The sequence below is a fragment of the Rhinopithecus bieti genome, unplaced genomic scaffold, assembly GCF_001698545.2.
Source record: "Rhinopithecus bieti isolate Rb0 unplaced genomic scaffold, ASM169854v2 scaffold_5313, whole genome shotgun sequence".
Taxonomy (NCBI): Eukaryota; Metazoa; Chordata; class Mammalia; order Primates; family Cercopithecidae; genus Rhinopithecus; species Rhinopithecus bieti.
This window is the reverse complement of record NW_016804705.1, coordinates 28,353-41,932: the sequence shown is the minus strand read 5'-3', so window position 1 is coordinate 41,932 and position 13,580 is coordinate 28,353. Positions and strand designations below refer to the sequence as shown.

At 38.8% G+C, this 13,580-nt stretch overlaps 1 protein-coding gene across 1 annotated transcript in view; it reads left to right on the top strand.

The window, feature by feature from the left end:
* Positions 1–13,580, top strand: part of THSD7B (thrombospondin type 1 domain containing 7B) — a gene marked incomplete at its 3' end in the record, with an annotated part of 522,306 nt that overhangs the window by 499,199 nt on the left and 9,527 nt on the right. The window contains exon 14 of the mRNA XM_017870201.1: positions 7,640–7,773. Coding sequence (XP_017725690.1) covers positions 7,640–7,773 — 134 coding nt within the window. The remainder of the gene's footprint in view (positions 1–7,639; positions 7,774–13,580) is intronic.

Genomic DNA, 13,580 nt, shown 5'->3' with positions numbered 1-13,580 from the left:
TTTTGGATGTTCTTTTTTTTTTTTTTTTTTTTTTTTTTTGCAACAGAGATAGAAAGTTTTCCATTTCCAGCTGATTTCTGGTCGTCATATTCTGTGGCCCAGACTCACTCACTCAATTTTATCTATCTACCTATTCTTGCACTAGACTCTAAACAGTATCTCCTAGATGGTAAAAGCATTGCATGGTGCAATCCAACCCTTTCTGAGACACATAACTTAGAAAAAAAATTATTCTGATAAGAACACTTAGCATGAAACCCTCTTAACAGATCATCAAGTGTACAATACAGCATTGTTATCTACAGGCATGGCTTCATACAGTAGGCCTCTAGAACTTATTAATCTTGCATAACTGAAGTTTTAGAACCATTGATTAGGAACTCCCTATTTCCCTGACCCACCAACCCCTGGCAACCACCATTGTATTCTTTGTATCTATGAGTTTCACTATTTTAGATACCTCACCTAAGTCTATCATGCAGTATTTGTCCTTTTGTGATTGGCATATTTCACCTAGCATAGTGTCCTCAAGGTTCATCCATAACCTCTTTTCTGAAGACGTGTAAATTCAGCTCTTCCACTATTTTCGGAGAGTATCAATCATAGCTAGCATTGTATTGCTTTTTTCTCTTGAACTTGGCTGATGACTACAATCTGTTATACAAAAATTGGAAGGACCACCATGGCTGGAGTCCCTGGCATGCTGTGAACAATCTCCAAAATCCTATCTGATTTCTTGCCATAATACAGCATGGCAGTGGGAAGCATCTCCCAGGGTACTGGAGAAGGCGTTTTAGACTCTGGAGTGAGCTTCCCTCTCTCATTCTATTTGCTGTGACTGTTTGCATAGTGCTGTGGAACAGAATGTGGGCTTTACAGTTCAACTTGCCCCAAGTGCCTATGTCAATATGCTCCCTCAGTTCTGTCAAAAAAAAAAAAAAAAAAATACAGCGGGAGTCTGATCAACGCTCAAATGTGTGTCTGTATATGTGTGTTAGTACTTGCCTTGTAGGATATTGTGCACTTTATAGGATCTGTACAACAATAATTTATGTTGCTGATTGAGTGCCCTTTACTGTGTGTTCACTTAAAAATCGTAGTTTATTTTCATTGTCACTTAAACCACGCACAATCAGAAATATAAATCTGCCATAGAGGGAAATATAATATTCTGCATTTAAAAACTAAGGAATTTCTACTTATCTGCCATTACAAATAATCTAAACTACATCAGCGCAGATAGCTTAGCTTTAACTATGGTCTTTGAGATGAGTAGTTAGCCAGAGGTTGCCCTCTGTTAAATATGTTGTGTAGTGGGAAGCAGCACTGTGTGCAACATCCTTGAAGGGAGTCAGGAAGCACAGGAGCGGGGATGAAGTACATGCATGGCTTAAGACTGCATTTATTAAGTCTCAGTGCTTCCACCATGGCAAGGAAAATAAGACTATGTGGATGACATGGATGGTTTAGCTGGGCGTAGGTGTTGGCTTGATTTTGAGGATCTCATGTTTATAAGATCATCCGTGATACTCAGGCCAGAGGGAAAGGGTTAAGTGCTTTAGATCATTAGAAAATGAAAGGTAAAGAATCCAGAGCTCAGTTCTATGCTTAGTACCTGGGTAACAAAATCGTCTATACACTAAACCCCTGAGTTATGAGTTTACCTACATAACAAACCTTCACATGTACCCCTAAACCTAAAATGAAAGTTGAAGTAATCAAAAGATAAAAATATATAAAGATATAAGCTGAAAAAAAAAACAGAGTTCAGAACTTCTCAGAAAAAATTATTCTTCAAGAATTTCTTCAAAATTGTTCTTCAAAAAATTACCCTTTTGAAAGTGATTTCTGAAGGTCTATTATATGCATATATAAGCCGCAGTATGTTTTAGGGCATAGCCTTTTGTTAGTCAATTTCTTCTCTTTTTTATATGTAAAGGCAGCCATTCCCTGCATTTTTGATGTGAAGACCTTATACTCTTAGTCAGCCTGAATTGGGAAAATGCCTAAGGGGAGAAAAGCTCATTCAAATTCAGCAGTGCCTTCAAATGAAATTAAAATTTCATTAATCACAACGGTGCCTACATTCATTTGACAAGAGATGACACCAACATGCCTTAGATTATGTTATTCATTGAGACTACAGACAAGGTTGAGGATGTGAAATGTTCGTGCAATAATGCTGCTGTCCTGAAAAGCCACACATCCAGATTGCAAACCACTGTTCTTAGGCGAAGGGGAACACAGCTACCAAAGTTATTCTAATAAACATCCCATTGGCTTTAAAGTTCAACAATTTATTTATCAATACATTTTGTTAAATAAAGCTTGTTTAACATTGTTAGTTTCATTTTTAGGTTCTTAATATCAAAATTGAGAACACATAATGCATATCTAAAACCAAGATGATTCCTAACAAACCAGGCATAATGGGAAGCTCAGCATATTCTGAGAACATCTGTTCACTTTCTGTGTAGGTAAAAAATCTAGTGTGTGAAAATGCCTGCAAACAGGAGGATAGCCTGGGCCTGAGGCTTGAGCATCTGGCTTAAAATGGACAGTTATCAAGACAGGTAACTGACCCAGGACCACTGGACCTAAGATCTCCAGAGATACCTGACTCCCAGTGCTGCCCTTTTGAGTGACCAGTAGTACACATGACAGGCATAATAGTTTTCCTGCAGATACCAATTCAAAAATGTCTCTGGAAATTTCCTAACCCACCATCTTTCCACAAATAATTGCAACCTTACAAAAGACATAGGCCTGTTCTTGCTTTAAACATGAAAGCTAGTTTACTGAAAGACTTTTGACTTTTTGAAATTGTCAAATACATCTCCTTACCCGAAGACTAAGAATAAATTGCTATTACAGCTTTCTTTTTTTGTTGTTGTTTTTGTCTATATAAAGTAACAGGCATCATCTAATTTATAGGCAACTTTGAAAAGTCTGTTTCTGGCTTTCCTTTTGCAGGAATTTAGAACTATTAGAACTATGTTCATTGAAAAGGTGTTCAGTGTCTCTTAGAGGATAGTGATGTGCCTGAACAAACTAAACAGGCAGAGCCCGTGCACCACTGGCCCCTACAGAATTGGCATCTCACCATCTCAGTGTGAGTATGGGCATTAGCTTCCCTCAAATTTCAGTTATTTTTTTTCCCTGTAAGTAAGGATCATACCAACCTTGTCTAACTCCAATGAGTGTGATGACCAAGATTTAAGACACAGAATACCTTACATAAGCTATAAAGTTCTACACAGTATTATTGTGGTATCATTGCTGACCAGATACTATTAATGGGCATATTTGTACAGCTTGTGGGAATGGTTGTGTTAGGACTAAAACTTAGCATTGCATGCATTATATTGTACACAAACAGATATAAATGCATGATTGATAAAAATGGAAGCACAACTTCTTTGTGTAAATGTGATCTTTTCCAGTCAGTCAGACCAATCAGCATGGAGGAAAGCATAATTTAGTTGCTGATTGAATAAGAAAAGGGTCAGAATGTGGTAAATTGGGGGAGAGTATAGCCCAGGGAACCCATCTGGGGGGAAAGTGTGAGCCATGAATGAGAAAAGAGAGAAAGCATGGACACCTATTGAATGGCTAGGAGTAAGTTCCTTGAATTAGGGGATGGGATCCTAGGCCTGATGAGAGGCAAAATTGGACATCTTATGGAAAGAGCTCACAACATTTGGAGAAGAAGCAATCTCATACTGCTTTATTGATCTCAGTGTTCCTGAGACCATTTCCCCTAACATTCCAATGAAATTGACATTGAATATGACTTGCTAGGATCTCTGGTCCCAGATGGGCGTTTGAACTGGTTTCCAAGTTCTACTGAGCAGCCACAGTGCTCAGCATGGAGGTCTCAAGCCTGAAGGCTTCTACCTGGGTCTTGACTTGCAGCTTCACTAGAGCAAAGGTTTATCGCTACAGAAAGGCAGAAGCTGTAAATTTTCTATTTTTTATGTGGTTGTTGTTAAAGGATTATTTGTTTTATTTGAGTCCTTAAACCCTACAGCTCTGACATGCAAGAATGACTTCCACCAAGCCCCAGTAAGACCCGGCTTTTATGGGAAGGAAGTCAGTCTGTAGCTAGAGAAGCGGTATCAGAAAGCAGTACTTAGTTAAATTGATCAATTACAATGAATGGAGGCTTATTTAATAAATATTTAAAAACTGACTCAATGAATGAGTTTATGATATGACTCTGGAACTGGCAAAATTATAAAAACAGAATTCCCCAGTGAAGAAATAACAAATAGGACTCATTACTAGGAGAATGAAATGTTGCCTCTCTCAGAGGATTTGGTCTTTTCAGTGGCATTTTTTAGCATCTATGGCCCTATTAAACCTTGTTATTTTTCCCTATTTTGTGCCATTCAGAAATGGATTTCATTTAACTTTCCCATGGTTCATTTCTCTCCCTTAGAACATTTTCATGTGATTCCATGATAAAGTCCATGCAGCAACACATTTCCATTATAAAACTATAATAAGCACCAACTAAACAGCAATGTAAAGTAGGCAGAGCATAAAAGACTGACAGGAGAAGGAATTGGGCATCTGGGTAGTTAATTTTTATTTTGAATGCCCTGCTGCCTTTTGTCTTTTGTGGGTGTTTTGGTCCTCTAGATAAGATTCCTTGCCTGTTGGACAAAGGCTTTAAGGAGACATTTTTGACAATTCTTAAAATATATATATTTTTTTTCAACAAGAAAATCATCAACTGATACCTTTCAATGACATAGTGAGATTGCTGTTCTTCACCCAAGTTCCATAATGGAAAGAAAAGATTTTTATTTTTGTTCCTTCTTATCATCCTTTGTGCTTTGTAAAATATCCCTTACTCATTTCATGGAGTGGGACTGTTTTCTCTAGAGAATTAAGTGAGAGGCATTTAGCAACCTGAGTCCCTTCAATAATTAGTTTCAATTCAACCAATACTTATTAATAGCCTCCCCTTCATCTTATGTCTTGCGAAAAATATGCATCATGAAAACACAGCCTCTCCCTGCAGAAGACACAAATTTTTTCCCTGGTAGACACTTAAACAAATGCTGACAGTTCAAGTATAACTTTGGTTACAATCAGAAGCATATGTATGCATGGAGAGTTCAAATTGTGTCTCTCTGAGCATATTCACTCAGTATGAAATAGTCATATAGCTTTTGGGACTAAGGTGAGATAAAGAGCTAAAGTAATGAAAGGCTAAAAGATACACAAAAGAGTCCAGGTGCCTGCTTTTTTGAGTGTTTGCTTCCCTAGCAGCCTAACATGTGTCCCTAACAATACCACTGCCCAGCCCCAAACACGTACACCCTGGCTTTATTATCTGGCTTAAAACTGAGACTGTTACTGCATGCCAAAGAAATGCTAACTGGGGTCAGAGGTAAGAGCCTTGTGTTGTGATGGGGTTAACTTGGGCTTTAAAGGAAGAGGGTAAGGATTCGTTGGCTAGAATGAACAGCATCAACAATTCTTAAGTGATAGACACATATGGGGAAAATTTTCAAGTAATTCCATGGGAATGAAGAGTCTTGTTTAAGAGGTGCTGTTTTAATGCTATTACTCAAGAAGATATCCCCACATCTTCCTACACAGACCTTCTCCCTGTCTTCCAATAGCTTGGCATTGCAGATAGCTATCCTGCTGCAGGTGCAGACAACTGGAGCATAAAGAATATAAGCAAGAAACCAATATACAATCAGGTGGTCAAATGTTGATACCAAAGGTACATGCAACTAAACAAACAGTTTTTCATTTTCAGTTTGGCTTTATATGGCAGGGAAGGTGAAAATCTAAATTCTACTTAGAGAGGTTATCTCAACCATTTGCTCTTGAATTCATGCATGAAATATAGGAGAAATTAATTTTCAAATTAAGTTTTTCATCCCCCCCGTTTGTACAAAGTACTTTGACAGAGGTGCTCTCTTCTATCTCAGGGGAAATCCAAAAAGCTTTGTTTAAATTAATAGATATTAAAGGGTTCAGAGAATGAAACCATAAATTCAGTGAAAGCATCGTTGTCATGATACAGTCAGGTCAGCTAAACCCTCAGCTGTCATCAGCTCAGTTTTAGTATCTGGTTGGTTGGGGTCCTATCTCTTCATTTTTATAGATTATTCTCTTACATCTACTATCCTATGACTGTTATGGGAAAGACTTCTTGGATATAAGATATCACCCCCTTATTCTAATGTAGGAACTGCTTCTGACCCTTTCATTCCATTCTTGGCAGCATTCACAGCATGAAATGTGATTCTTTTATTACTTAATTCCTTTCTTTCCACACATCCATTTCCACTTCTATTTTCCCATCTCCTTTCATTTTGCCCTCACATATTTGTGACTTTGTAGTTTATCTTCTTGTGAGTTCTAAGTGAGAGAGCCAAGTAGAACCAGATGGTTAAAAATAGTTTCTGACATTATTTTGTGATTCCTCAGAGGCAGTCTTGCAAATCACCTTTTCTCATTTGATTTTTACCTAACATGCTGACAGTGCTCCAATCTTGTCTTTTGATTATCCTATTACATAGTGCCTTCCTTTGCATTTAGTAAAAACGTACAAGCAATGGTTCTGTTTGGATAATGCAACCTAGTTATCATTTATAATTTTATGGAATTAGAAAGGCAAGAGGAGGAAAGGATTGAGACTTAAGTTATTACTTAAAAGGAAAAGCATGAATTAACTACACTGGTGATAGGTGGAACCATTCTTTGTAAGCATGCCTACAATTGAGCCATCTTTGTGATCATGCAATGGAACAGTGTTCTTTTTCTTACCTATTTCCCATATTAAGGAGCAATGCAATTGAAATGCAGCCACAAAGAGGCAGACAAACTCAATTGGCTGCCCACTGGGATACCATTTCAACTAAAAAAAATCACCACAAACAAATGCATAGGAAATAACCTAAGAATTCATTTACTATACTCATTGTTTTCACCATAAAAGTGTAAATATTCATAGTCAGTAATCATGCAGAACCACTAACAGTTTAGCAGCATTTCTCTTGGGGGTGTGTGTGTGTGTGTGTGTATCTGTTTTAGCTACCCTCTGAAAACAACCTACATATAGCTAAATTTATATGAAGCCACAATACACAGGAGGCTAAATGATTGCCTGTTAGCACTGATCATTTGGGGGCATAAAAAGAAATTTCTGGTGCAAATAATACCACTTTTCTTATGCATTATAAGAACCTCTTATATTCAAGAATAATTTTCCTTATATATGTTTGTTTCAATTGACATGTTAAAGTACATCTGAGAATACAATATACCATATAATTGAGAGCTGGACCATCTAATAGATGCTGTGTGAGCTCTCTGAGGCAATGAAATGATAATGGAATTCCTATTCTTGGCACTAGAAAATGACTGTCCTTTGTTCTCTTCTGTGAAAGCATACCATCATATTTTAGTTGATTTCCCCTGTATGCTTCTTTAGGCAAGTCAGTAAATTCAGAGAAGCCAAATCTATCTTGCTTTTTGGGAAAGTAATTTGGCTGTTTGGGCCAGAGTGCGGTTTCTTGGGTTATGTTCAGCAAGCATTACTAAAAGATAGGCTATTTTTCTATAAGTTGGATAGTTCCTCATAATTGTTTTTCTTTCCTGTTCTTGACAGGTACATGAGGCAGTCCCATGTTACAGTGAGTGCAATCAGTATTCCTGGGTTGTAGAACACTGGTCTTCATGCAAAATCAACAATGAGCTGAGGTCCCTGCGCTGTGGAGGAGGAACACAGTCTAGGAAAATCAGGTGTGTGAAAATGGAGAGATTTGGGAAATAGGGGGAAGCGGAACTTATACATTTTTTATAAAAACAGCAGTGATGTTTATCCAAGTACACTCGATTTTCATGACATATACTCTGGTTTTTGCTCATCTTTGAAATATTCATTGAAATGTGTGCATCCTGACCTGCCACATGTGTATAGTAGGGTTCCCTCTGCAGTGCAGCCATAATCCTTTAGCATATCCTGCAAATGACGTTGGTGTGAGAACCACCTGCATGGAGCAGGCTGGTGTCACTCCACTGATTCATGGCCGTCATTCTTAACAAATTAGGAGATTCTGACTGTGTTGCCATTTCTCTCTTTTGCATTATGGTTAGTATAGTTGATGAACATTTTTCTTAACTGTGGATGTTGATAATTAAAAAGGTTACTTTAAACCCCATGATTAGCCTTGGAAACTAAAGTCTGAGAACGCCTATGAACAGTAGCAATACATGTTAATATAAGAGGAACACATCTCTGAGAGAATTTAGTGAATACTAGATTATTTACTGTGGAAACTGATTTGAAGTTTTTGGTTTATAAATATAGCAATGTTAACCAAAGGAAATACATGACCTGAGTTTGTCAAGATAGTCTATTTTGAAACGATTTTGAAAGAAAGAAGAACAGTGTCCTTACCAACTGAGGATAATGGCAATGAACATTAGACAATTAAAACAGCAAAAGTTACAATATCTATACATAATGATTAGTATGTAAAATAAATAAGAAGCATAACTTAGTTTATTCCTGCACATGCATAGTGTATTATTTTGTCAGATTTAGGAAACTGTGTTTCAAATGGACAGTCAGTGTCCAAATCAGGTAGCTGCCTATTGAGTTAACTGTTGGAAGTCAGTTGCAAGGCAGAGCCTGGTTATGTCATTGATTGTTATTCAACATCTGTGAAATATACTTTATTCAGTAATTGAGTATATACCCACTATTTATGACAGTCTCAATGTTGCAAAATCACTGGTAGTCATGTTGAAAGGAAGAACTGCTGGCGAAATTATAAAGTTGCTTCTCCCCACCAGCTGAAGCAAATGCCTAATAGACAAATTATCTTTCTTCCATTTGTTCATTGCCCTTTCTTCTGGGAACTCAGATGCTCAGGCCATTGCAAATTTGGGGCTTTTACCTTTTTCTTTTTAAAATCTGTGTCTCCTATGTCTTATTCTCTCATGGTTTTGAAAAACGATGGACCAACCTAGCTTGTAAAGTAATATCTAAATGAACTGTGGCATCTCTTACTTGTATCCTATTCAGGCCTCTTAGGAATATTCAAGGAAAATCTCAGAAGAAAAAGAAAAGCTTTAAGAGAATAAATTGCTATGGACAGAATTGTGGAAGGTTTATTGAGGAAAACGCACTTGAACAAGAAGGCCTTTCAGTCATTTGCCTCAGCTTAAACCTACAAAGCCTAATATAATACAAGCAGTATAACTACGAAGCATAACTCTATAATAGGATGAATTGTATATCTTCCAACCCCTTCCCCACGAAAAAAAATCTGTATGTCTAAGTTCTAACCCTCAGTAGCTAAGATTTGGAAATAAATAGGATCTTTAAAGAAGTAATTAAGGTAAAATGAGGTTATTGGTATGGGTCCTAATCCATTCTAACTGGTGGCCTTATAAGAAGAGAAGACTAGGACACAGACATACATAAAGGAAAGACCATGTGAAGACAGGGAGAATATGCCCATCTATAAACCAAGGAGAGAGGCCTCAGGAGAAAAAAAAATCCAGATTACACCTTGATCTCAGACTTCTAGTCTCTAGAATTATGAGAAAATAAATTTCTGTCATTTAAGTGACCCAGTCTGTGGTATTTTATTATGGTAGCTGTTTCAGCTCATTCTGCTATGACAGAATACTGGAGACTTAACAATTTATAAAGAAAAGAAATTTATTTGGCTCATGGCTCTGGAGGCTGGGAATTCCAAGGACAGAGCAGCAGCTTCTGGCAAGGGTTTTAGTACTGTTTCATAACATGGCAGGAAAGTAGAAGGGCAAGCAAGCATGTGAGAATGAGACTACAAGAATGAGCCAAGCTTGCTTTTACAACAGTCCACTCCCATGAGAACAAACTCACTTGTGTAAGAACTCAATACTAGAATAATGACATTCATAACGGTTCCACCTTCAAGACTCAATTACATCTTAAAGACCTCACATCTTAGTACTATTACACTGGCAATTACATTTTCAACACATGAATTTTAGAGTGACATATTCAAACCGTATCATTATGCCCCAGCCCCCTAAAATTTATGTCCTTTTCACTTGGTGGAAGCTTCTGGCAAGGGCTTTTTGTACTGTATCAAAATGAAGTGGAGGGCATCACATGGAGAGAGGGCAACAGCTTGCAGGTTAGCTCAGGTCTTTCTCTTTCTCTTCTTATAAAGCCACCAGTCTCATCATGGTGGCTCCACTCTGATGACTTAATCTAATCCTGATTATGTCCCAATGGCTCCATCTCCAATCAACATACACATTTGGGAGATTAAGTTTTCAATACACGAAACTGGGGGAACACATTCAACCCACTGAGGTAGCCCTAGAAAACATACATACGCACAATGCACCATGCTGTATGTACATAATTACTTTTAAATATGTGAAGCAGATCTTCCAGTTACCTTGCATTCTGAACTATTATTGACCTTAAAGTCTTATAATGAATGGAATAGCTCATCGGTTCTCTTTCTTAAAACCTTCCAACTGTAGGACATCTTCATAGTTCATCCATGACTAGAATCAATTATTAAATCAAAAATATTTATGAATATTTACCTTCTATGTATCAAATATTGTTCTAAGCACATCAGATAAAAGAGTGAATAACATTTTTGTCCTCCAAGAATTGACAATATAATGTCACTGAGTCGAATTTGGTCCATTTGCTCACATGCAGTGGAAAGCCAAACACTGAAGCACCAGGTTTTTGCAGCAAGAAAAGTTCATTGTAAGTTCGTTGATAAGGAGATAGGAGGAAATGTTTAAATCTGCCTCCCTGAGTTAGGTCATGTTTTATAAGCATAAATAACAAGGTATGGTCTGATTGGATCTTGCAATAAGGTGATGCTGAGAGACATGATTCGAGTGGATCCTCCTATAGGGTGATGCCGGGGACTTGACCTGATTGATCCTACATCCTACTGTGCAGTATCCACCTCTTAATTCAGTCCCTCTTCTGAGTACTTACATTCTCCTGGTGCTTAGTTCATCTGGGCATGCCCATTGGGTTTCATAACTTTAGTGTAAGGACCCATGGCAACTGAAAAACAACTCAGAAAGTGGCGCCAAGATGTCCGAATAAGAACAGTTCCAACCTCCAGCTCCCAGTGTGAGTGACACAGAAGATGGGTGATTTCTGCATTTCCAACTGAGGTCTGGGTTCATCTCACTGGGGCATGTCAGACAGTGGGTGCAGGACAGTGGGTGCAGCCCAACAAGTGAGAGCTAAAGCAGGGCAAGGCATCGCCTCACCCAGGAAGCACAAGGGGGAAGGGAATTCCCTTACCTAGCCAAGGGAAACCATGACACACAACACCTGGAAAATTGGGTCACTCCCACCCTAATACTGTGCTTTACTAAGGGTCTTAGCAAACAACACACCAGGAGATTATATGCCCCGCCTGGCTCAGAGGGTCCCATGCCCACAGAGCCTCCCTTATTGCTAGCACAGCAGTCTAAGATCTAACTTCAAGGCGGCAGCGAGGCTTGGGGAGGGGCGCCCGCCCAGCTGCAGAAGCGCCTGCGCAGCTGGGAAGCTCGAACTGGGTGGAGCCCATGGCAGCTCAAGGAGGCCTGCCTGCCTGCCTCTGTAGATTCCACCTCTGGGGACAGGGCATAGCCAAACAAAAGGCAGCAGAAACCTCTGCAGATGTAAATGTCCCTGTCTGACAGCTTTGAAGAGAGCAATGGTTCTCCCAGCACAGAGTTTGAGATCTGAGAACAGACAGACTGCCTGCTCAAGTGGGTTCCTGACCCCTGAGTAGCCTAACTGGGAGATATCCACCACTAGGGACAGACTGACACCTCACACAGCCGGGTACATCTCTGAGACAGAGCTTCCAGAGGAACAATCAGACAGCAAGATTTGCTGTTCAGCAATATTCAGTCTTCTGCAGCCTCCACTGCTGATACCCAGGCAAACAACGTCTGGAGTGGGCCTCAAGCAAACTCCAACAGACCTACAGCTGAGGGTCCTGACTGTTAGAAGGAAAAATAACAAACAGAAAGGGCATCCACACCAAAACCCCATCTGTATGTCACCATCATCAAAGACCAAAGGTAGATAAAACCACAAAGATGGGGAAAGAGCAGTGCAGAAAAGCTGAAAATTCTAAAAATCAGAGCGCCTCTCCCCTTCCAAAGGAACGCAGCTCCTCACCAGCAACAGAACAAAGCGGGACGGAGAATGACTTTGACGAGTTGAGAGAAGAAGGCTTCAGACGATCAAACGTCTCCGAGCTAAAGCAGGAGGTACAAACCCAGTGCAAAGAAACTAAAAACCTTGAAAAAAGATTTGATGAATGGCTAACTAAATAACTAATGTAGAGAAGTCCTTAAATGACCTGATAGAGATGAAAACCATGACATGAGAACTACATGACAAATGCACAAGCTTCCGTAACCAACTTGATCAACTGGAAGAAAAGGTATTAGTGATTGAAGATCTAATGAATGAAATGAAGTGAGAAGAGAAGTTGAGAGAAAAAAAGAGTAAAAAGAAATGAACAAAGCCTCCAAGAAATATGAGACTATGTGAAAAGACCAAATCTATGTCTGATTAGTGTACTTGAAAGTGATGGGGAGAATGGAACCAAATTGGAAAACACTCTGCATGATATTATCCAGGAGAACTGCCACATTCTAGAAAGGCAGGCCAATATTCAAATTCAGGAAATACAGAGATCGCCACAAAGATACTCCTCGAGAAGAGCAACTCCAAGACACATAATTGTCAGATTCACCAAAGTTGAAATGAAAGAAAAAATGTTAAGGGCAGCCAGAGAGAAAGGTCGGGTTACCTACAAAGGGAAGCCCATCAGACTAACAGTGGATCTCTCGGCAGAAACTCTACAAGCCAGAAGAGAGTAGAAGCTGATATTCAACATTCTTAAGGAGAAGAATTTTAAACCCAGAATTTCATATCCAGCCAAATTAAGTTTCATAAGTGAAGGAGAAATAAAATCCTTTACTGACAAGCAAGTGCTGAGATATTATCACCACCAGGCTGGCCCTACAAGAGCACCAGAAGGAAGCACTAAACATGGAAAGGAACAACCAGTACCAGCCACTGCAAAAACATGCCAAAATATAAAGACCATCGATGCTAGGAAGAAACTGCATCAACTAACAAGCAAAATAACCAGCTAACATAATGACAGGATCAAGTTCACACATAACAATATTAACCTTAAATGTAAATGGGCTAAATGCTCCAATTAAAAGACACAGACTGGCAAATTGGATAAAGAGTCAAGACCATCAGTTTGCTGTATTCAGTAGACCCATCTCATGTGCAGAGACACACATAGGCTCAAAATAAAGGAATGGAGGAAGATCTACCAAGCAAATGGAAAACAAAAAAAGGCAGGGGTTGCAATCCTAGTCTCTGATAAAACAGACTTTAAACCATCAAAGATCAAAAGAGAAAAGAAAGCCATTACATAATGGTAAAGGAATCAATTCAATAAGAAGAGCTAACTATCCTAAATATATATGTACGCAATACAGGAGCACCCAGATTCATAAAGCAAGTCCTTAGAGACTTA